Below are 26,245 nucleotides of genomic sequence, written 5' to 3'. Positions count from 1 at the left end.
GTATGATAATGAGAACTTTCACAAAGAGAGATGGGAAGCTCATGGTCAAAATGATCTCTCTCTCTCTCTCTCTCTCTCTCTCTCTCTCTCTCTCTCTCTCTCTCTCTCTCTCTCTCTCTCTCTCTCTCTCTCTCTCTCTCTCTCTCTCTCTCTCTCTCTCTCTCTCTCCATTATATATATATATATATATATATATATATATATATATATATATATATATATATATATATATATATATATATATATATATATATATATCCTAAGAGTCTACGGGGAAAATGAAACACGATAAGTTCTTAAGTGCACTTTCGTGTAATAATCACATCATCAGGAGAGACGCAAGAGAGAAATATAACAGTCAGTTGATATACAACGAAGAGACGAAGCTAGGACACCATTTGATAAACATGCGATTGTTGTGTGTACAGTCTCGTCAATGATTTTCATTCCAAAGGAGTCTACATTCCCTGCTACTGGAAGTAGTGCAGCTTTGGGTTACAGAAAGGTTTAGAAAGGCCCTGAGTAACACCAGAACTCTTTTCATAGAAATTGCTCTAGGTTTGATTATTGATAAAATGCATAAGAGTATACTCGAGTATAAAAGAGTATACTTGAGTATATAACAGTATACTTGAGTAAATAACAGTATACTTGAGTATAAAACCATACTTAAGTATATAAGAGTATACTTGAGCATATGAGTATACCCAAGTATATGAGTATACTTGAGTATATATATGAATATATAGAAGTATACCTGAGCACTGATATGTTGTATGGTCGCCAACAAAGTAATATGAAGATAATACGTCAAATGGAACTGGTGAAACAATTTACAGTTACAGAGAAGTTTAGCTGATGGAACACATGATCTATCTGAACAAGTCTGTATGTCTTCCTGCACTTACCACACAAATGCCAGAGTCTCTCTCTTCTCTCCCACTATGACAAACAAGTCTCGTTAGAACCCGGAGCTCTGTTGCCTTTTTTTTTTCTCCTTTTTTTGAACTCATTTGTATTCATCTTGTATTCATTATATGTTAATAAAATCTTAACTGTATCGTTCAGAAAGAAGAGGGCAATATATATATAGTCGTCCATTCATAGCATCAGGTTGAAGGATCAGTTGGATTATCTTGGAATTAAAGAGTCATTATAAGGAATTATCTTTTAAGTGTTCCTTGGAACGGATCAAAAAGGCGCCAAGCAAAAGTATTGGAGCGGTGGGCGAGGAAAGTTGGAGAACCTCTTTTTGCCCAGAGAGATTAGAAATTTAAGTGGTGGAAAAAACTGAGGAAAATATATATATAAACGAAGACTCGACACATGTAAGACAACAGTTTCTGATGAAGCCATGATAGACTGACTCTGTATGTGTGTGTGTGTGTGTGTGGGTGTGTGTGTGTGTGTGTGGCTGCATAGAACAACAGTTTTGTAAACCAGAGACGGAAATGGCGGGAGGAATGGTGGGGTTGGGGGGAACGGGACGGACCGTTAGCAGAATAGCACCCACGGTAGGGTGAAGGCCTGACGATATTTTTTTTTTATTTAATAATGTGCGATAAACAAAATGCAGGTTGAGCGCTACGCGCTATCCCTGCCTTGGGTAAAATGTCAACGTCTTAGGCACTCATAGGCGCGCGCGCTCACACACACACACACTCTCTCTCTCTCTCTCTCTCTCTCTCTCTCTCTCTCTCTATATATATATATATATATATATATATATATATATATATATATATATATATATATATATATATATATAACGTGTCTGGGACCGCTTTTTACAGCTCGCCGTCGGAAGGAACACGAGCACCCGGCTCAAGAGGCCCTTCTTACATCCTGACATCAATATAAAACAGCTCTGCAGGAGTCGACGCTGGGGGGAGGAGGGTTTGAAGTGGGGTTTGAAGAGAGAGTGAGCACCCTGCGTGCATTCACTTTCGTCATGCAGTCATTACCAGCATAGCCCTTTGATATCCACCCCCCCTCCCCCCTTAGGAATACTGGTCGCCTCTTCCGAAATCGAAGTAATGTGAGCTAATGAGGATTCCTTTTTCTTTTTCTTCTTCTTCTTCGTCGTCGTCGTCGTCGTCCGTTCATGGCGCTTCCTCGCTAACGTAGGAAAAGGCGAACAGACGGAAAGGTCTCTTCTAGGCTTGGGGGTGTAGACAGGCGAAGTGCCCGAAGCACGAAGGACCTTGGAGGAAATATCGCATACCCGTTGTCTGGTCAAGTCATACAGTGCATATATGAGGAAGGAAAAAGAGGAGAAGATGAATTAATGTGAAGTGGTCAGGAATCGTCACTTGAGCCGGGGCTAGCCTAACCCAGAATTCCCTCTCTCAGGCCATCATCAACAGGTGCTTGAGGTTGACCTGACCTTCCCAGAGTTGTACCATGTAACATGGAATCTGGCAGAACCCACACTGTGCCACCAGCAGCTGATTATGTACCTGCAGGTTCACCAGCATCAGCATCAGTGGGATAGCATATACACCAAGCCTCTCCACACGTCCTCTTACCAGACTGGTTTTCGGTGAAGTACTGGGGCGTATGAACGCCCGTACTGATAATCCACAGAGGTAGGATTTGAAGGGAAGCAAAATCTTGCTGCCTTTCAAGTCTGGGCCAAGTAGCGGGGAGAAGCAGCGAAAATATCAGGTCTTACATAGCGATGTGGAAATGGGATTTTCATGTCTTGTTTTTACGAAGGACATCACGTGATTTAGAGGACGCGGCCGATCCCGACTTAAAATGTAAACACTCGGATTACGTAGGAGAGAAATAAGGTTCAGAAACATGTCACAGTGTTAGGAAAGGAGAGGGGAAAAGACAGGAAGGCCCGTCAGCGTGCATAGGTGAAGGAACTTTGTCTTCAACTGAGATCTAGAAACCAGGAGGCTTGTGAAATGAGGAGAGCTACTATTACCCAGAGAACACTTGCCGATTTCATTGCACTACACAGTCATACCTCTCGCTTAGGTTGAAGCTAATTCATGCTTAAAAGAAAAGTTTCGTTGTCAAAAGTGTACATTTTGATGACAAGGTAACCCACAAGTCTTTCCAAAGCAGCAGTGATGAAACAGCTGCATGTAGTGGGGTTGATAACAATAATGCCCCACACCCCCAGCGGCGTTGCGTGATAAGATCAAGTATATCATGGTAGTCGAGCCATGTATGTACACAACAGGAAAAACAGATATTTTGTCACGAAGTTTGATAGTGCAGCATGTGGCACTAAAGAAAAAAAGAATGGTTTAGTTTAGTTCTGTCTGACCACGTACTCAAGAGACCTGACGTATGTCCAAAATGCTAGCGAGTCTTTTATAGAATTTTGTGTAGATTTAACCTGATATTGTTTTATGATTAATATAAACATTAAGATATCATTGCACTAAGCAAAGTTCAACTGATTTTTGTAAGAACTTTACACAAACTACTACAAATGCACCCAAATTTTCCTCGTAGGAGCTGTGCGAGATTAACTTTACACAGGTGGAGTTACACCGAAGTGTATTACGTATGAATTTCCATGCGCTAAAGAAGTAAGGAAATCAGTGGGTAGTGAAATTCATTGCATGGTGTGGTTGTTCTTAACTTGATCTTGTACATGCACATACTTCACACTGTAATGCGTTTGTAACTCAAGAGATCTTATCATTTATACTGACGCTGTCAGCCTGTTGTGCAGTCATATTATTTCCCAATCTTTTCAGACAATATTTATATGTTTATCTCCTGTTGGAAATATTGACAAGATTGCGCACAAGTACTGTAATAACAGCAGGCAGTTGTTCTTCGTATATATACGACGCCCATCGATACCCAGCCCCCACCTCCCTCCATACAAGGTTGACGGACTGACACGGTCATTTTATAACTTGACCGCCATGAGGGAAAATGCTGATGGCTGAAACGTAAAAAAAGAAGATATGTATATATTCATATTGTTGGAAACCGCCTAGTAGATAGCCAGATTGTCATGTCGTGTCATTATGGCATTCGAATAAGGCCAAATATCTGTGCTTTTTAGAAATTATCACCGGCCGACCACACCAGTTTTATTTATACCACTCCAGGGGTGTAAGCGAATATTATCTCCAAGAAAGACATATTTCTTTGTATTCTTTTCATTTCTATACATAGTATATTGATGCAGTGAATATCTTACCACTAAACAATTGTTGTAAGCGAAAAGTTGAACTCGCGATATCTTTAATCAAGGGAGGAACGTTGGAGGCGATAAATTGCGAGTGTTATAGGAACATGCATCTTAGCGCGTCGGTTTGGAAAGTACGCTCAGGTGCCTTGATAACCCAGCGACGGTTGACTCGCCTCCTCACATCCGGCCGGAGTGGTTAGGATTCCTCCAGCAACCGGATGCCTCTCTCTCTCTCTCTCTCTCTCTCTCTCTCTCTCTCTCTCTCTCTCTCTCTCTCTCTCTCTCTAGGATTTTATCGGAGAGGTTGTTTTAAGGAGTAAACCTTTACTTAATTGGTTATCTCAAGGGTTTTTATTGAAGAAGTCGCATAATATTCACGATTTCCATTTTTTGGCAGCAAACACTTTCAAAGTACGAGATATCAGGTAACAAGAAATTACGGTATTCTTCATGAATTTTATTACACTTATCTCTACTTTCCTTGATGGAAAATCAAACCAAAGTAGAATACAAAGTTTTAGAGAAATTATTCACTCCAGGCTGCACTCAGTAATATATTGATTTTTAACAGATGTTACTCTGGATGTTATTCCGTCAGCAAAAGGAGTCAAGCAACTAGAACATTTTCCATCATGTCCCTTGGTAGAGACAGACCCACCGTAGTTGATGAGCGACACTATTATCACAGAAGCTTGTTGAAACCACATTCCCAAGTCCTGCGCGGACTGAACACTAGACGGGGAGTTATTTCCATTTACATTCTGATATAGAAAGAGCATCAGGCATTCCAGTCGTTTAATAAGGCATCACGGTCATTTAATAAGGCATCCCAATCGTTTAGTAAGGCATCACAGTCGTTTAATAAGGCATCCCAATCGTTTATTAAGGCATCACAGTCGTTTAATAAGGCATCCCAATCGTTTATTAAGGCATCACAGTCGTTTAATAAGGCATTCCAATTGTTTAATAAGGCATTACTCGTTTAATAAGGCATTCCAATCGTTTGATAACGCATTATAGTCATTAAATAAGGCATCCCAATCGTTTACAGTTCATACAAATACGTTGACTCAGTAATTACAGTTACTTTGGTACTGACGAGACATTATACCGTCGTTCAAGGTTGCGGGAAGCCGGGAGGTGAGTTAGCGAGGAAACTCCACAGGGAGGAGTCCTTGCACCTCCGCTCATTGTTGTATGACGCTGTACACCCGACCGGACCCCTCGACCAGGAATACACGTATGATTCTCTTTCATGTACTACATCATCGCAGGCGTGCTGGGGCTGTGGCCCAAGTTCCGCCAAACAATAGTTGGAAGTAAAAACAATATGTCCCCCTAAATAGACAATGAAAACAACTGTTGGGGGGGGGGGGGGGGAGGACCTAAGAAAATGTATTGGCGTGCCAGTGATGAAGCGTGAGAGGTTGGACGGCAGACCAATTTGATATAGAATATATGCCTGTTTTTTGGTAAATATTCTGACCCTTTTTTTTCCCCCATATTCAAAATATGAATTTTAATGAACTTGGTCACTCTATAACTAAAGGCCCGTTTGGATCAAGTTAATCCTAGGTCTTTCGTAGTTATCTCTACTTTGGTCCTGTACATCTGGTGGATTTGAAACAGTAATCACTCTGTTAAGCGACTTACAGATAACCGAACAATCCAGTTATCCGCATTTTCCATAAGAAACCAAGATCGGTAGATTTTCTGGTACATACCGGGAAAGATGAAGCCGTGGTTTGCTTATCTTTGGTGAAATCTGTTTGTTGTGTTGTAGTTATATTTTCTTATCAGTGATAATAACTGTAATCCTTGCAATATGTTGTCTGATAAGGATGATAAGGCATCCAACTTTTTTTTCGGATGGCCCAACTTTACATCTCATTACATTAGGGTCGGGTTACAGGTTTTCTTGAATAGGGTTACCCCCTTCATGATGTTCGTGTTATCACCTATTTCCGTAGACTTTAAGGCAGGACACCGGCGACTTCGATGGAGTTAGTGCGGTTGAGATCGATGATCATCAATATCGATACTTGTATGTAACGGTATTTGGAAAATATCTGGTAAGAAAGGTTAGATAAATCCAGAAAGAAAGTGAAAAATAGAGAATTAAAGTTGTCGGTGAAACATTCTTTGACCCTTAATGTTGACTAGTTGGTGAAATAGCTGCTGTGTTCCATGAAAGCTAAATTCCCCATTAAAATTAAAGTGCTGAGATGTAGCAGAAAGACGCACCATGTAATTACAAGTATCGTGCCGCTAAACCTTCTTTACTTTCTTATTGTTTCTGAGTTATTTGAAAGCAGTCAGTCTATTATTCCGTGGGATTGGTTATCTTGTCAGGTTTGTGATAGTATACTGATGTATCTCATATATTTTTTTGTATGACAATGAAGCAAAAACCAATAAAATTTCGAGTATTCGAAAAGAATATATCTGAAAGTCTGACAGTGTCGTTTTAAATAGTTAGACTGATAAGAATGATAAATGGAAAATCAAGAATTCCTTAAAAGTACCGGTTGGTCTTGTTGAAGAATTGATTTGATCTGAAATATAAACTGTAAGTCTGACGTAAAATACAGAGATAAATATTTACGTGAGTGAGAGGCTTCCCTCAGAATCTTCATGCCGTCGGGTGGGAGGATTTTGTTTACCTTTAATGATTTTCCTCGATCTCGAAATCTGAGATTCAGGGAGGCATGAAGACCAGCTCCCCTTAACAAATCAAACTGGTGTACTTTTAAGAAAAGAGAGAGAGAGACAGAGGGATAAGAGTACAAGCGTGGCTAACAACATGTATTCTGAGTATTATTTCCGGAGTCCAAGACTGAAGGAAACTTATCGCTGACTCAAACTTGTGTAAGATGACTATGAAATGGATAAGGTTTGTAGTAATATATATATATATATATATATATATATATATATATATATATATATATATATATATATATATATATATATATATATAATCAGTTGTTCAAGCACCTTCCTGAAATTACGTAAAAGTGTGGAGAATTTTACACGACTGTGAAAGAACAGACCAAACTTTTAAATGTCACCGACTGGCTAAGCCCTCGCCGTGACTCAGTACTCATGGGATGTGAGTATCTCTACTGACGATGGTGTTTACTCATCGTGCAATTGATTTATCTTGGCCTCATATTGACGAAATACTATGCCTTTCCTGTGGACACAACGACTTGATTAGACTAAACACAAATTGTGTTAACCTAACGATCGTTGAAACTGGAAGTTCCGTTACAAAGATGGTCTTCGTTACTCTAGAGTAATTGTGAGTTTGAACTCTCTAGACATTATGAGCCGATGTTTTACTTATTCATATACCCCCGTATGACTGTTTGTCGTTTTTCTTTTACGTACATTTGTGGTGCGTTTATGTAGAGAGTTTGATGATTAGTGACTTTCGATGGGTGTATATATATTATCTTTATCTCGGGCACCTTCCCCTCTTAACCCAGATCGATGAGGACGTGTCAGCAGGGCAAGCGGGAAGCCAACGACTCCCTGCTGGAGGAGAGCGCGAGGACCTGGTCCCTGTTCTCGTTAAGAACGTCGTGGCCATGATGGACGCGGACAGGAAGGTGTCGCCCCTCAAGACCCTGCAGGGACACATGTGGCGCCATGCCTACCACAAGGGCATCATCAGCGGACAGTAAGTGGGGCTAATTTCTTAAGCTCAAAAACTATGTGATCCGGTGGCTTTTCGGTGATCTTTCAGATGATTCGATAACCTTTTTTGAGGTAGTGAGAAATAACCCATGCCATTCAGAAAAAATAGCTAGGCTGTCAGATTATAACCCGGAAAGTGATATGGTAGTTTAGATCGTTGATATTCCAGAAGTTTGATAAACAATTTCGATAGCCTTTATGCTGGTGTACCAAAAAATAGGTTAGCCTTTTTTTTGTAGTATACCACGGAGATGGGTTCCGTCCTAAGTCTAAGCATTTTCCAAGTAAACAGCAGAATATAGGATCCAAAGAAGCTTCTGTTATGGTCAAAAGTTAGTGTGTAACCCATTTTGTAATCTAGCAAAGCCAAGAATTAGTTTCTATCTTGGCAATGAGCCGAAAGGAATTTCCAAAACTTGTAAAATGGTACACTTTTCCTAGGCCAAAACAAAAGTTATGCACATTTGGTAACTGAAGGCATCTTCGTAAGGCATTCTCGTTTAAAGCTAGATGGTAACTGTGTCCATGCCTGAGTATGCCGAAATAACTTTTCTGGACATTTTCCCTCATCTAGCTCTGCTGAATATTGAATTTCATTCATAAAACATGGGGAATAGAATATGTAAACTTGTCTTCTCCATGACAGTGATGAATTAATGAATTGCTAGTTTGGTTCTTACCATGAAAAAGTGATGAAGTTCAGGGGGTACTCAGACACGAGTTTCTGAGGCGTGAGTTCATCAAATACAAGCTAGATATTTTTATTACTTTTTGTCGGTCGTTGCACAGAGCTTCATCAGTTTATCTGTAATACAATCTCCGATAGAATTAATGATTTTTATATTTCCATTATCCCCTAAGCCAAAATTAACAGTCATAACTTTGCTGCTTATCGTTTTCTACTTTTTATTATTAATATAAAACGGAAAATTCTCGTTTTTTTTTTCCCTGTTTCGAATGTAGGCAGACTGAATCTATTCCCCGTAACCCATGTCGAATTTTCATGACGCAATCACATCTCCGGAAAGAAAAAAAAGATCTATTAGCTTTACACAAGAGATGAGAGTTGATTAGATAGGGTTGCAGGGGTCTCAGCTGTTATCACAATGGCCCATCGAGCGACAAACACTTGTAAAACCCAGCCTTTACAGAGATGGGTTTACAGAGATGGGTTCAACTGTTTCTATATTCCCATTCTCCTCCTCCTAACTGGCTGCTTTGTGTCACTATCATCATGTCTTGGCTACGCTTCACTTTTCACTCTCGCCTCTCGGTCAAGACCTGAAGATATCATGTATCTGCTGCATTTGAATATTGTCCGTACAAGATTGATTATGTTAACAGTAAAGTTACTGATTTCCAGCTGAGTTTTACTGGATTTTGCTTCGGTGTATCCCTCATTCTTGGATAAACACATTTTATACGTAAGTCATCATAGTCCGTTACATTGAGAGGAGCGACTGCGTTTTGTAAAGGTCAAAAGATCATCCATGTTAGTGTGGGATAGATTTGTACTGCCGGAGGACCACTAACCGTATATAAATTGATATAGCGACACCTGGTGAAGCTAATATGTAAGAAACATCATACGAAGTTAAGCCGAGTTATGGAGGCTTGTACCCACATAGTTTAAGACTACAGTAACTATTAAGTAAGTAATATGGCAAATGTGTGTTCTTTATATAATATTTTAATAACTGTTGTTTTACATTCAGTAGTAGTAAACATTAAGAATTCATTCTCGGGGACTGAATTATGTAACCCTGTTCTCACCATCTGAAAGGTGTATTTTACATAAGAAAGTGGATGGAGGTTTGGGATTGGGGTTGAGGGGTTCGAGACAGACTTTGGTACCTTGGATCGATAACTGATTATACCTTACGTCTGAATAGCAAGAAAGTATGTCATCATACTTTTGAATATTTATGCTACCATGCCTCAACTGCATTCATTATGATGGTATAACAGACCATAGTCATGTTGATATACCTAGTAATATAACGCACACGATATTGTATTGATTTAGCTATGTGAATAGTATTATGTAACCTTTCCTTTACGACCAAGACCTGAAAGAAAAAAACAGAAAATGGAAAGAGGTTAAAAAGTTTATGCTGATGCCAGATGCTTCCTCTTGACAAGAAATGAAAGTTTCTGTTCTTATGAGTTCAAGGACAGCTGAGGTGTCCTCGGCTGAGGCTGTTTGATGCGGACCATCCCAGGATCATAACCATTTTGAAACAAGAATTATGGTAGCTCTGTGTATATCCTGAAGCTTTTGTCTAGGTGCTGAATATGTCTTCTAGGGTGTATGGTCGTTGTTATAAGGTTTTCGATTTCGTAAGCCATCGGGGCGAACAGATTTACCGCTCAGTCATACGTAAATCCAGCCTTAAATTCCATTATGCCTATCATTAATGAAGTATTACACCGTCATCTTCTGAGACCGACATTTGAAGACGACTAAAACCAGCAGTAGATGCGAAGAAAAGAGATAGGATGTTAGAGAAACCGTAACAAAAACAATAAAATTATATGTATTTTCACGTTCCTCTAATGCTTGTTTCTGTCCAGTTCATAGTGTGGTTGGTGGTGCTTGGTGGGAGGCGTGGGCCGAACGGCGTCCCGCCCTATAGGGTATCACATGTTTACGTAACGGTGCTGCCGAGTTAGTCAGGCCAGCCGGATACTGTTGTTTTCAAATGGGTAGTCAGGAGAGAGTCATTTCCCTGTAAGGAAAAAAGAAGGCATGGAAAGGAATCAAGAGGAAAGTGACGGGGGGAGACGATTTTCATTACTGGAGAACGAGCGAGGCTAAACCTTGCTTTAAGAGTTTATTTGGATAGTTGCTCAGAGGATGGGTTGTTCACAGGCGGATGTGTGCGGCTCCTGACTCGATAACCCTCACCATTCATGCCAGGACTAGGATGTGTATAATGTACTCAGCAACACTTGGGTGTGGGGGGCTATAATCATGCTGTAATTATTCTGTGTCATAGATGTAAGTACCTTATTGAGCGGAGTAATGGTATTTGGAAGGCATTGTTTTGTTTTTTTTCTAATAGAGGAAGTTGAAGAGTTTAGCCGTGGTCAGAATAATGTATTCATGAGACATACATTGCACCTCACTTCCTGCATGTAATATCGAATTTATATAGTATAAAGATACTTGATATCCAACTGCATTATCGGTAAGTCGTACTGGATAAAACTAGTTTCATGCCAGTATATCTCGCTTGTCAGTGTGGCCTTGAAGAGTAGGTTAATGCCTAGGGATAGTGTTTGAGAGGCATTTCATAATTGATGTTACATACTTTAGTGAAGATAATTGTCAAATGCCACCATAGATACATCACAGCATAAATGACGAGGGAAAAAAAAAACTTTATTGAAATTCAAGCTGTTGTATCGTCACACACAGCCAGAACGGGCCACAGCGTCTGCACCAGCTGACATCAAAACAGTTGAGGTGTAAGAAGCAAGGCGGGTTTCTGCTTGTCTTTGTCATTGCCTGGATTGCTGGAAACTCCGTTGTACCTGGGCGATACAATCGTGGTATTGTTGTAGGCCGTGAACCTCTGTATTTCTTAACACATCTTAAAGTATTTTTCCCCAGAACGCTGTGAACGTACTCAAGGTGCTTGTTGTGTATACCTGGGGACATCAGATATAATCTTAACGTCTCAATCACGACTTTATGCAGGCACGACGGAACGACCCTTGTGTGTGACGACCTGGTCATTGGCCTCACCCCCTGTCATCATTATACCCGAAGGTTGTACCTGCTTCGTAGCTCAAACCTTGGTCGTACCATCGTGACCAAAAGGTTATGATATGGCTATGTAGGAAATAGTGCGTCGACGACCTGCGTTGATTTAGGTTAAAAACACGAGTGAAAGTAATTCATGAAAGATATGGAGTTCAGTGAGTGAATGTTTGAGGGTTGGACGTGTCAAGCCAGGGCAATGATCTGATTTATGTGCAGTTGAAGGTGTTTTGTATGCTCGTGAGGCTGAGGCTTGACGAAGCGACATAGTGTAGAAAAGCGGATGATTCAGAAACGCTTTATTAGAATAATAGCATTTTCTCACTTACTATCAGTACAAGAAGCCAGAAATGGAGTAAAAATGGGAGTTGGCTGAGAGGTTGTATGTACTTGATCCACCTTAATGACGACGGATTTGCAGATTTCAAGACTAAGAGCTAAATCTTATTAAATAGTCTATATTGCAATGCCTTTGTTATTGATGGCATTTAGATATAAAGTCATAACACTCGAACTTTATGTAAGATAAAGTAGGATAGATAGAAATGTAATCCGAATATGGTTAACATCTACGGTTAGTAACGAATTTATTAAAGTTTCCCATTGTTTTCAGCTTCCTGCTGAGAGGTAGTATGTCTTCGAGAAGTAAAGTTAGGCTCGGCGGTTTGTATCGGTTGGCCAGAGCCGCCAGCAGACCAGTTAAATCCCTGAAGGCTGGTGAGCCGTAAGGCCGGACCGCTGCAACCGTGTGGGGCATCGCGGGCGCCCACACCAGGAGAGGCTAGGATAGCACGCATTTCCAGACTTTAACATGGCTCGGAGAGTCATCTGCGGTGCTCTGTATCCGTTAGTAGTATCATCATCAGCTGTATCATTTATACACGCCATCATCCTGTATCCTCTGTGTTTGTGTCATTTTTAAAGCCAAATTTTTGACGACTTCGCCCTTCTGCCACCAGAGAACACCTCGGACATGTGTTCTCTCTCCAGTGGCGCACTCGCGGGCCAGCTGTGGGTTTTTTCCTCCAGGACTGGTGTCAGAAACCCAATCCGCTCCTGGCTAACATGCTCACCCAACTCTGTATCCAAGAAATATGAGTATGCTGGGAAGCATATATTCATGTTACAGTCGATTATTCTTCTCAAGATTGGATTAAACATCCACTTAATGCTATGATCTTTCCCGAGTATGAGGTACTGATTTGTGGTCGAGAGAAAACCTTGAATCTAGTGTGAGAAGTCCCATATTTTTTTTGAATTGCGATGGTTGGTCTGAGTTCGGAATATTCATGTAGTCAGGGATGATTGATTTTGCTCTTGAGGAGTACGCTAGGCTGCTTGGTTAGCGTTCCTGACCGTGACGCATTCACGGACTGTCTAGTGTGGAGCGCTTAGGTTCGAATCCTGCATATAGGAGTTAGACCATAGGCAACTCTGCTGTTCGTTCACCCTTAGGGGTTGGTCGATGGAATGGGTTAATCTGGGAGTTTTCCTTGATCTCTTGGTTTTTACATAAATCTGGAGTTTAAGCTCCACATTCATGGAACAGAGAAGACTGTCTCAACTGCTTGTATTGTCAGCTCATCTCATTTGAATGTTGGAGGGTGGTGAGGTGCTGGAGATTGTGGAGGGTAGTACTGTTTGTTGAGGACAGTGTTTACGGAGAAGGATGCTAATGGTGGTGGTGATTGTGGAGAGTTGCTGGTCATGGAGGTGGTGGCGTCAGTGATGGTAAAAGGGGCCTTTGTGTAGTGATGATGGTAGAGGGCGTTGGTATGGTGATGATGGTGTAGGGCATTGGTGTAGTGATAATGGTAAAGGTCATAGGTGTGGTGATGATGTTTAGTGATGATGTTAGAGGGCATTGGTGTAGTGGTGATGGCGTAGAGGGTGTTTAGGGTGGTAGTATCATCACCAGCAGTGCTGGAGGAGGATGGTATACGTTTGGCGAGGTGAGTGATATGAGGCACACAGCTGTGGAGCAGGTATGGGTGGGAGTGAAGGTAGCCTCACGGGTGGATGGTTCGACGACTTTACCTCATTGGCTACAGACAGGTAACCTAGCTACTCGACACCTGGATCATATTATCGATTTTCCCATATACCTCCTGCTGCTGCCACCTCTTGAACTGCAGAACAGGTCGGATATAACTTTACGTGCTCCTGATCATGGTTTTGAAGAGCTTTCTACCCCTACAGTTTGATGTGGGACTTTACCTACCATGCCTTACGTATATATATATATATATATATATATATATATATATATATATATATATATATATATATATATATATATACACTTGGGTTAGGAGGTCGTCTACCCAACAGCTGGGCCTGAGACCTTACATTACCGTGCGTATGCTTTAACGATGGTTTCGGGCACCCTTTCAGAAATCCCCGTTGCTCGGCTGCCGACCAAATTTGTCGCGTTGTCCCATATCCTCAATTTGGCTGTTGGTAGGCGTCGGCACATAGGCTTACGTCTCCACCACATCCTGTCTGGTCTGGTACCGTTTGTATGTACGAGTCCAGGTCCTGTGTGTGCATGTAGAGTGTCAGTCCCACGATGAATGCCATTCTGACTCCGCATTATCAGCTAGTGGCTCTTACCGTATTCATGGGAAGACGAGACATCAAAAAGAGCGCAAGAGACTGCTATGGAAGAGCAGCTGCAGAGGGATGGGAACAAACACCTGTGATGCGTCGGCTTCACACACACACACACACACACACACACACACACATAAACACACACACACACGATCTGGAAGCGCTATCATGCAATGCTTGCGTCCTATTTTGTGGTAAATGATAACATAAAAACACCGAAGATGAAACCAGACTCAAAGAGGAGATACGATGGTGAGAACCACACGGAACTTATGTAAGAGTATCTGTGGGAACGTGAATTAGGAAATGGGGTATTGTAGCCACGATCAGTCTTTTTTTTTTTTTCATGGAAGGCTCTGTGTAATTTACAACGTTAGTAGGAATATGGTCAACAACCTTCAGCAACGGACACGGAGGGAAAGGTTAGCAGAGAAAGAAATGTGGTTCAGTTAAAGATTTATCAAAAAGGGAAAGGAGCTTAGTAATGTGCTGAGGCGGAAGTCCAGTCAGCACTGCAGCCAGCCAGCGTTTGAAATGTATGAAAAGAAATGGGTATAGCTGCATAAAGAGGAATAAACTTATAGAAAGGAATATTGTTAACAGTACAGGAGATAATCCAAAACTTTCCCATAAACTCATCAGGAGTGAAATAGATGTTAAAGAACAGCTAATAAGGCTTAGGAAGTCAGAGGGATGTAGTGGATAATGTGAGGATATGGCGAGACGATGAATGATAACTTCAAAGGTATTTTCACAGTCGAAGACACAGTAGCCTCAAAGTCAGTAGGATCGGGCGGGGAGGAAGTTCTTGGAATATATTGAAGTTCGTTTAGACAGAAAACAGACTGCTTGATGGGCCTGAACTCATATATGAGACCCGTGGACCTGATGAAGATTCTCCGTAAATGTAAAAGAAATATAACAGATCTATTTGACGTACCGCTAGAGGAAGGTGAAGCGCCAAAGGTTTGGAAGAGGACAAACGTCGTACCTTTTTTTCAAGAAAGGAGACAGGAAATTTACGCTAAAGTACAATTCAGTCTCCCTGACGGGTGTTGTCTGTAGAAGGATAGAAAAGATGATCAGAAAACAGACAGATGACTACTTGTAAAGGAGAAACTATTGAAGTAATAAAAAAAAAAAGATTCAGGGAAGGAAGGTCGTTCGTACAGACGTCTTGGACTTCCGTGAGAGCTTGAGCTGGACTGCCAGAAAGCCTTCGACGCTATCACATAGAAAGGTTGGCAAAATATCTGGATCTTCAGGAAGGAATGAGGGAAAGAAAGACTCCTTAGATAGACAGATGATAAGATTAGTGGAAGGGCTCGAATGAGTGGAGCCTTCTCAAAATGAAATAGGTTTACCAACGGTGTGTCACAGGGGCCAATCCTGGGACCGTCACTCTTCTTGATCGTAAATGAACTTGCGAGACGTCGGTATGAACGCAAACAGTACCTGAATGTTTTGCTGACGATATCTAGGTCATGGTGGAAGGAAAGAGGCAAGAGAATAAAGAGTAAACTCACAAGGGAGCCGACGTTCCAAAGTTGGCTTTATACATGGTGGATGAAATTCATTCCAAGCACAAGTAGGTGATTACACACACACACACACACACACACACACACACCAGTTTCACACCCTTTTCCAATACATGACAGGGATTCAAACTCTCAAGGGTTTTGCAGGGGAACGCGTGTGGTGCTTTATAAAATGGTTCCCCCACCTTATACAGGTGTTCGGGCAAGTGTTGGAAGCCGATGATGAGGTCATAGAACCACAAGTGTCAGCACAAGCTTGGTGACCACATGGGATGATGGTGTCACTGTAGGGCTGGTGACCACACGGGATGATGATGTCACTGTATTGGGCTAGTGACCACACGGGAGGATGATGTCACTGTATTGGACTGGTGACCACACGGTATGGTGATGTCACTGTAGGGCTGGTGACCACACGGGATGGTGATGTCACTGTATTGGGCTAGTGACCACACGGGAAGATGATGTCACTGTATTGGGCTAGTGACCACACGGGATGATGATGTCACTGTATTGGGCTAGTGACCACACGGGATGGTGATGTCACTGTATGGGGTTGGTGACCACACGTGACGCTGGTGTTACTAATGAATTTTGCCATGATTTACTGCGTTGCTGGTGACGTTCGTAACACCCGTCACCGTCACCGCGCCTCGGTAGGTAACGCTCCATTATTACAGTCGGGCCTCCATCTCGTAACCATCGTTACTTGATGGGCAAAATGTAACGGGTCTGTTGTTGTTGTTGTGGGTAGTCCTACCACTGTTGTTATGTTGTATGCATTACACCTGTGACGTGGCTGATGTGGCCTTGGGGATGTCTGGCCAGTCCATGTTTGTATCGTTCTTATCTCCGGGGTCTTTAGGGGCATGTCTGTGTTTGTGTGTGTGTGTTGGGGAAGGGGGGGTATGGTCTGACCCCTGTGTTGGAGATGGTGGAGTGATGGTGGAGGTTGGGATGGTTGAAGGGGATGATGGCGGTGGTGGTAGACTGTTGTTGGAGATGGCGGCCGTGGTGGTGAAAGGTTTGTTGTTTGGAGATTGTGGTTGGTGGTGATGGTGGTGGTGATGATGTTGGTGGTGGTAATGGATGAAGCGGCTGCTTCATTGCAGACAGGCGTTAAGTCGCTTATATAAAGCTGGTATAACCTGTTCTAGATACCTGATGCGTAGGGAGGTGACTCTCTCTCTCTCTCTCTCTCTCTCTCTCTCTCTCTCTCTCTCTCTCTCTCTCTCTCTCTCTCTCTCTCTCGGGGGGTGGGGGAGGGGGGGATCGTCTTTCCCTCCCTGACCCACCAGCTGGTCGCTGGTGACTCTAGCCGATGAAGGAAGTGTTCGAAGTGTCGTGTCGGTTATATAAGATAGACCACACTGCCCTCCGCTGACGCCCCCCGCCCCCTTCTATAGTTGTGTGTTCCCCCTTCTCTCCCATGGTAGAGAACTCCTCTTCCTCTTCCCCCCCCCCCCCTGCTACCACAGGGGGGCCTTCAAAAGGACCCCGGGGGAGGAAGAAGAGGAGGAGGGAAGATGGCAAGTGGAGGGGAGTGCATATTCATGATCCTTGAGGAGGTGGCAAGGGGCCTTTTTTGTTTTTCTTTTTTATTTATCTTATATACTTGGAGACGTAAAGGACTTTTCTAAGATACTGAAGGATGGAGAGACCTATTTTGAGGTACTGAAAGAGACTAAAACCTTTTTTAGGCAGAGTAACCTTTTTTTAAGGTATTGAGAAAGGAAGACATCTCTTTGTAAGATACTGAGAGAGGAAGAGACCTTCTGTAAGGTATTGAGAAAAGAAGAGACTTTCTCTAATATACTGAGAGAGAGAGAGAGAGAGAGAGAGAGAGAGAGAGAGAGAGAGAGAGAGAGAGAGAGAGAGAGAGAGAGAGAGAGAGAGCCTCCCAAGGGTACTCGGAGACATTTTGGTCTGCTATAGATGCATGGAACTTAAGAAACCTTTTCTACGTGCACAAGAAAGAATGAACCCTTTTGCCTGATAGAAATAGGGCTCCCCATGACTACCCAAGAGAGATGGAGATAAATTTTACAGGAAATGTAATGTACAAGATTACTTTTTTTTTTTCAGGGAATCTCTGGGAGAGTCGAACATTTCATGCCATAGAGGAATGAAAGTATGTTACGCTCTCTATAAACACTATACCCTGTGGCTTACTTCTGCAACCACTGTATCGTACCTCCTTATATTCTGTCCTACCTCCCCCCCCCCCCCCCGTGTAACCATCATATGTTACCTACCCCCTAATACTCTACCTTATTCCCCCTGTTACCCCCTAATACTCTACCTTATTCCCCCTGTAACTACCATATCTTTACCCCTAATACTCTATCTTACCTTCCCCCCTCCCACCTTCAATCACTGTATCTTACTCTCCCTAAAACTGCTCCGTCTTACGCTCCCTCAAAACTCTTCTGTCTCCTCCTCAGCGTCTATGAGGACGTGCCGGGGGCCCTGAAGTCGTGGAAATCTCAGGGCAAGACGCTGGTTGTCTATTCTTCAGGAAGCGTGGAAGCGCAAAAGTTGCTCTTCGGCCACTCCTGCTTCGGATATATGCTACATGTGAGTAATAATGATAATGATGATAATAGTAAATGTAATAATGATACAGTACAGTACAGTGTGTGTGTGTGTGTGTGTGTGTGTGTGTGTGTGTGTGTGTGTGTGTGTGAAGACAGAGTCTCTCTGAAGTGTGATCATCGTGTATACATACTGCCAGGAAATGTACCTTGATCTGTAATATCATTTCGAATGATTTCACTTTTCGTGTGATTATTTTCATTCACGGAAGACAAAGAGATATTGGAAATCGCAGCCAGATAGCTGGGTACTTTCTCTGTCCCCCTTTTTTATGAAAGGTTAAATCACAAAGTTTCTCCAAAGTTTCTCCTTATTTGTGACTACAAGGTAAGGATTCCTCTCTAACGCCCTGACGCACCTCTTTCCTGTGGGACAGTTCTTTAGCGACCACTTCGACACGAGCGTCGGACCTAAAGTGGAGACCGAGAGCTACGAGAAGATCGTCCAGCAGCTTCGCTGTGCGCCAGAGAAGGTCCTCTTCCTCACCGATCTCGCTAAAGGTGAGTTTAATTCTCTTGCGGAGTTGATAACTCAATTAGAAGGCCTTTTGATGATGCTTTGATAGATAGTACGTGGCTGATGACTGGTCGGCTCTGCTAAATACATGGCTGATGACCTGTCGGTTATGTTAGTACATGACTGATGGCTTATCGGCTGTGCTGTTTGATTCCGTCACGGTAAACATGACAAAAAAGTTACTTAGGGGCCATATAGCCATTTTTACGACGGTAACCCGGGGTCCCCATTGCTGTAGAATTCACTCTATAGGACTGTGGGTAACTTTATGAATGTAGCCGATAGATTTAGGTCGTACATTATGTAAGTATTCTTGAGTGGCTTGAACTTTTGATTTTAGCCTGTGAATGATAAATTGATATCTATAATTTCTTTTTAAGCATCCATTCGCAAAAGTACACCAATGTATCTTGAGTTTCTTTCTCAAGAAAGTATATATTTGGATCCACTCGTTATTTTAGCGGCCAGCCTCTTAACTTCAACCAGCGCAGCGCAAGTGTTTGTAACTCGAGACTGCGTCATTTTTCTATCATGGGTACATTATCTCTCATTTAATGTGATTAAGTCGTGTACGGGCTCTTATCCACTGACAGTGCCTGCTCACCACTGAGGAAATGATAATGTGATACACGTACACTTTAGTTGTAAATGAAACTCTTCAGAATTCACCTCCAGGAAAGGTTGGAGTGGGAGGGAAATTCTATCACTTTATACTATGAAACATACTGGCCCTTCCCTTCATCTGTAAGCTTCCATCACACCACTTAGTAAAGTGTCGTGGTATCTTACTATCGTATCGTAAGTACAGCGTTGCTTATTAAGGGAAGACGTCACATGATAAGATATATTTTGAAGTATTTGTTACATGAACGCCCTGTGAATACATCACCGTCATTTATATGCGACAAAAATGTTCTGGCGAATGTTAGACGACTTTCTAAAATATGTTTAGGTACTATTTTATTAGTAAATGTCAATGTCGAGTGTTGAAGTACCTTGAAAATTAATGTCCACTCGGGAATTTCCTCCTTTTTTATTACTGAAACTCCATCAACCTGGTGGACACAACAGGGGATTCTGGGTTATTGTCCAAAACCTAGACTGTCTGAATGTCACCGCCCTCACTGAGATAACCTCTGAACGGCTGAGAAAGTCCAACTTAGCCTTGACCTGTGTACCAAGTGGTGTCGACCACCACCGCTCGCCCACGAGTAAGCTAGGCTTGTATTGACACCAGATATAAAACAGTAATCTCGACTGAGATTTACCTCGGTTGTATCTTACGGGTTTTTGAAAGATATAAGTCAGAGACAACAAGAATTCTTGCAACAGAGGGTTTCGCTCTAGAGAATCTAACACGCCATACGCAGTGAGGGAAGATTCTGATGATTGTCTCTATGGGATTAGCTCCCTTCCCTCAGTGGCGCCCAGCGTAGGTGTTATGTAAAAAAATTTTAAAGTTGTGTAACAAAACGACTTTCCCCTTATTTTTCTGTTAGAGTTATAGGTTCAGATGGCGTCTTCACTCCTCCAGTAATGTGGGCGAAGGTTTCCTGAAATAACAGACGAGGTTGGCGTGTTTAGCTGGCATTTTATAAGGATGTTTCTGGGCTATATGGCAGTACGCATATATATACGTCAGTAATAATGATTGAAAAGACTTTACTTAGAGATTCGTTAAAGAGTACATATGATTCGATAACTTACTGAGGAAAACGAGATACAAATAGATATTATTTTATCCCACTAGACTGGCTTCTTATTGTGCTGCGTTTTTGAAGTTTTGAAACGAGTTTGCAGTTGTAAAATTTGTGAGGCAACAAGATATTTTCACCAGTTTTTATCAATGTCTTTTTCAATTGTTTGTTTATGCTGTAAACCTCATTTCCTCCACTGTCAGTTATTGGTCATATATTTTTTTTCACTCGTATAGAGCCAGGTCGTTATCTCTTAATATACATAAACTTCTCATTCATTTGTAATCATTCGATAACTTCATTCTGCAAAAGAAGAGTTATTCAAGCCTTTGTTTAACCAGTCGTATAATTAACCGAGACGGATCATAAAGTATAGGCATTTAACCATCACATTAGGAGTATCTTTTACATAACGCGTCACTATCTCATATAATCCCCATCAGTATCTCGTATAAACCGCATTAGTGCATCATATAAAGCGCCTCAGTATCATACAAACCGCATCATTATTTTGTAGACACTGCATCAGTATCTCACATAAGCGGCATCATTTCAATATATACACACATCATTTTCTGGTGATTATCCTCATTAGTATCTGATATAGCAAGTTAGTATCTTGTGTACTTTGTATGGTAATTGCATGGCATCAGTCGTACATACGGCTTTATGATTTGTACTAAAGCTCCCTCATTTCTTGCCAGTCTTCATAAGGAACTCTTTCTAAGCGTTTGTCACGTACCGAGCTCCTTCCAGACGCTTGTCATGTCATGTCGTCAAGTCATGTCATAACCCATTCCTTCTGTGTCTTCACAGAGGCGTGGGCGGCTAAGCGAGCCGGGTTGCCGGTGGTGCTGTCCATTCGGGAAGGCACGGCGCCACTCACACCGGAGGACGAGGCTGCCTTTCCTGCCATTACTTCCTTCACGCAGCTCCTGGACGATGATGAAAATTCCACGTCGTCTTCAACCAAGCAGGCCACGGGGGAACAGGAGAAGAATAAAGCGAAGAAAAGGTTTAGGAAAGAAGATAGAGATGATGGGCAAGGAAGAGAGAACTGACGACTTCAACCTGGCTACCAAAAGCGAGAGCGTAGAAGTTTGCGCTGTAACTGAGCGAAATAATACACCGAATAGAGTAGAAATTAAGACAAATTTACGAATGGCTGAAGGTAATATACCAGGAAAGAAACTAAATGAAGCCGGTGAGTCATCATGAGAAGGCAAATTACAAAGAAAAGCTAAAACAGTCGATAAATAGCAACGAATAAGGGAGTCAGAGACAATATTTTGGACCCTAACGCTACACTGTTTGTCCCCAAGTTAGCTAATCACTCCATGCCCCATGCACCCCTCACGCACATCCCACAACTCCCCGCTTGTGCTCCCACATGAGTGTCGTAAAGGGAGAGCGAGAGGAATAGTGGAGAAGAATTTCCTGAGTGATGTGTAATTGCTGATCGTGTGGTAATAGGAAGAGAGTTTTACACTAGCGTTGCCCCGTCTGTCTTAATCTTATATACGTGTGTGTGTATTCTAGTGGACGTACAAAGCCAGTCTTAGGTCTGTATTACCTAAAGATCCTCCCAAATGACTCACAGTGTCCATAACCCTTGAAAAGATAGGATATATCACCCATCTGTAAGAATAAGTTTGCAAAAATAATCACAATGTAAAAACGAGTAAATGTTGTAACCAGACGAGGCCAGACGAAACAAGTGATAGACAATAGATGGTGACTTGATCGCCTTGGGAGGAAGAAAATGTGAACTCACAGATAAATAAAGTCGTCAAGTATGAGTTTCTTGGAATTTCATGATCCCTTTAAGACTTTAGAACCATGAAAGGTCATTCAGAAGGTATAGTAACCTTAAGATGATCCTCCAGAAGCAATAGAAGTCATCAAATGGTCCTTCATAAACTAGAAACCATGGAATGGTCCTCCAAAAGCCAAAAAAGCATTAGATTGTCGTCCATAAATGATATATATATACCATGGGATGATCCTCCAAAGGTATAGAAACCATGGGATGGTCTTCCAGAAGCTACAGAAACCATGGAATTCTCCAAAGCTATAGAAACCATGGGATTGTCTTCCCAAGGTTATAGAAACCACATGGTCCTTCAGAAGCTTCAGAAACATGGCCCTCCAGGAGCTTTATAATCCGTGCAACCATCCTCTAAAAGTTACAGAAACCATTACATGTTCTCCAGAAGTTTCAGAAACATGAACTACTTTCCGGAAGCGATACAAACCATGGGATAGTCCCCAAACAGATAAAGAAATTGTCAAGAGTCATAGAACCATGAGATGGTCTCGTACTGTAAAAATCATAGAATATAAATTCCGTGCACTATTCAGTCGTGTATAAATTGGCGTATTTCTTCCTCATTTCTAAATAAATGAGACTATAAATCCCTCTTCGAATTCACTGTATACTGGGTATGATTTCAAATGGTTCATTTACGTGCCTTCGAAGCCTTGGAGAATGGCAGTATGACCCTTGAACACGACGGTACGATCCCCTGAATATTTATTGCTGTGCTCATTGGTTCGTACCGTCGCGTTCTAGGTTCATACCATTATGTTCTAGCTTCTTATTGCTGTGCTCAGTGGTTCGTACCGTCGTGTTTTAGGTTTGTACCGTTATGTTCTAACTTCGTACCGCTGTGTTCAGTGGTTCGTACTGTCGCATTGAAGCGAGGCGAACATTCTTCTATGCCAAGATGAGCTCTGACATTTTTTGCGCTTGCTGGCCGTCGTCAGCAAACAACGAGGGCCACATGCTGACACCTATACCCGCTGACGTTTGTGCTGTCGTCCTCGGTCGTCACAGTTCCCCTGGTTCTCACGACCCTTCCCCAGATAACCGGCCACGACCACCACCAGCACTGAGTCGTCCATTGTGTTGCTTCGTCACCTTTCACAGTGGCCATCTTACCACACAATATATTCTCTGGTGTGTCAACCTTCCCTACGCTGATGTGACCTTACACAGCAGGCAGACCCCCGTCATGTGCTGTGGGCTGTGGACAGAGCAGACCTCTTCATGTGCTGTGAGCTGTGGACATAGCAGACCCCTAGTAACTAATGTGAACTAAGGACACAGCAACTTCCCCTCTTGTGCCGTGATGCAACGGCAAAGCTGATGCCTTCATTTGCTTTCAAGTGAGGACAAAGCAAAGACCCTTTGTAATGGTGTGAACTAAGTCACAGCAAGCTACCTTTTATGCTTGTGAACTAAGGACCAAACAGGCGCCCCCCTTAAGTGCTATGAGCTAAGGGACATAGTAGACCCGTTTAAGCGCTGAGCTAAGGGCGTGGCAGACCCATTTCTCGTACTGTTGACTCACAACAATAGTAAGACAAAATCTAGTGTGCTGTGAGCTTACGTCAAGCCCTTGCAGTGCGGTCATCACACACCACAGCGACCTTGCCGTGTCGTAAACCAACGACGCCAGACTCCCGAGCCATGAGGAACCTAGGAACTCATGGCAAAACGCAAATATCTAGAAATATGGGATCCACACTGCTTCTTAAACTGGTCGAGTTTTTCGTGTGGTGGGAACTGACAACATGGGAGAGGTTGTGAACATTTTAGTCTCCACTTGGGTGACGGGGGAGCGCGCGCGCGCGTGTGTGTGTGTGTGGTTGGAGGATGGGGGGGATGTCGGGGTACAAGCAAGGACAACAGACAAAGACGACGTGGCAACTCATTGTTGTTCAGTTCACACAGAAGCACGAGATCTCGAAACAATGACCAGTGCCTCTCTCTCTCTCTCTCTCTCTCTCTCTCTCTCTCTCTCTCTCTCTCTCTCTCTCTCTCTCTCTCTCTTCACGACACGAACTACGGATGGGAACAGCAAAAGGTGGGGGGGGGGGGGTGAGGAGTGTGAAGGCCCTTTTCCCTAATGTAAACAGAACACACCCATGTCACCCTGTAAGGCTTCCAGTTTTTTTTTTTTTTCCTCTTTTTATGAGTTAACGTATTGGATCACACCTTTAAATGATGTCAGGAGGTTGTTCTAAGGACTCTGAAGTCTGTCTTATGATGTCAGATGGTGTTCCAAAGTGACTGAAGCCTGTGTTAAGATGCCAGGTGTTCAAGGTGACTGAGTTCTATCTCAAGATGTCAGGTGTTCAAGGTGACTAAAGTCTACATACTGATGTCATGACGAACCCCAAGGTGGCTAAATTTAGTCTAATGATGTCAGGAAGTATTTCAAGGTGACTTGAAGTCTCTCTTCAAGATGTCAGAAAGCCGTTCAGAGGTTCTTGGAGGCTGACGTCTGTCGACCAGAATAATCTGTTCTGAGAGAGAGAGAGAGAGAGAGAGAGAGAGAGAGAGAGAGAGAGAGAGAGAGAGAGAGAGAGAGAGAGAGAGAGAGAGAGAGAGAATTACCCATAGATGATTTCCAGATGCACTTCACAGGTACATATAACCATATGAGGAGAACATACATAAATAGCCACCCCCCTACATACTCTCCTATACACAAACAGACACACCGACACGTACCCATCCCATACACAAACAACCCACACCCCCACACACGTATCATTTAGCTGGCCACTACACAAACCACCACCTTTATGGACCCTGAATTCCCCAGCGTAGACTTACAGGGGGAGTAAACGTGATGAGAGAGGTAATGCCTTGGACCTATGACACGCAGCATCCAAGAGAACACAGTCATCAACCATTTCCTAATCAGTACAGCACCACTACGCTTCCGTCCACCCAACTGTCCAACCCTAATAGAAGTCCATATATATATATATATATATATATATATATATATATATATATATATATATATATATATATATATATATATTTTTTTCAAACTATTCGCCATTTCCCGCGTTAGCGAGGTAGCGTTAAGAACAGAGAACTGGGCCACTGAGGGAATATCCTCACCTGGCCCCCTTCTCTGTTCCTTCTTTTGGAAAATTAAAAAAAAAAATTGAGAGGGGAGGATTTCCAGCCCCCCGCTCCCTCCCCTTTTAGTCGCCTTCTACGACACGCAGGGAATACGTGGGAAGTATTCTTTCTCCCCTATCCCCAGGGATAATATATATATATATATATATATATATATATATATATATATATATATTGGAAAGGATCACAATTTTGTACGTGATCAAGATATTCCTATGAGTCCACGGGGAAAATGAAACACGATAAGTTCCCAAGTGCACTTTCGTGTAATAATCACATCATCAGGGGAGACACAAATGGCGTCCTAGCTTCGTCTCTTCGATGTATATCAACTGACTTATATTTCTCTCTTGTGTATATATATATATATATATATATATATATATATATATATATATATATATATATATATATATATATATACGTTCTGTCGTGTGGGTAACTCCTTCATGGCCTCTTACAGATCTGTGCATAGTTATCGGCTCTTTCGTCATGATTCTACTGTGGGGAAAATGAAGGCATTTTACCCTCCTCGTAGCTCATTCCACTCACTTCTAGTAACATTCTAGTCGCATTCTTCCGTACTCTCTCTAGCAACTCTAATGTAGTTCTTCAAGGAAGGAGACCAGACGCTTACGGCGTACTGCAGCGTCGGTGCTTGTGTATATATCCATCATGAACATGTCTTGTGGAACATCTTGT

At 42.3% G+C, this 26,245-nt stretch overlaps 1 protein-coding gene across 1 annotated transcript in view; it reads left to right on the top strand.

The window, feature by feature from the left end:
* The window catches only part of Enoph (enolase-phosphatase E1), a 34,620-nt gene extending 12,222 nt beyond the window's left edge, over positions 1-22,398 (top strand). Inside the window, exons 3-6 of the mRNA XM_071659965.1 lie at positions 7,660-7,853; positions 18,235-18,367; positions 18,762-18,885; positions 21,415-22,398. Coding sequence (XP_071516066.1) covers positions 7,660-7,853; positions 18,235-18,367; positions 18,762-18,885; positions 21,415-21,659 — 696 coding nt within the window. The 3' untranslated portion in view covers positions 21,660-22,398. The remainder of the gene's footprint in view (positions 1-7,659; positions 7,854-18,234; positions 18,368-18,761; positions 18,886-21,414) is intronic.
* Positions 22,399-26,245: the final 3,847 nt, after the last annotated feature.

This window comes from Panulirus ornatus, chromosome 69 (genome assembly GCF_036320965.1).
Source record: "Panulirus ornatus isolate Po-2019 chromosome 69, ASM3632096v1, whole genome shotgun sequence".
Classification (NCBI taxonomy): Eukaryota; Metazoa; Arthropoda; class Malacostraca; order Decapoda; family Palinuridae; genus Panulirus; species Panulirus ornatus.
This window is presented reverse-complemented; position numbering and strand designations above follow the sequence as displayed.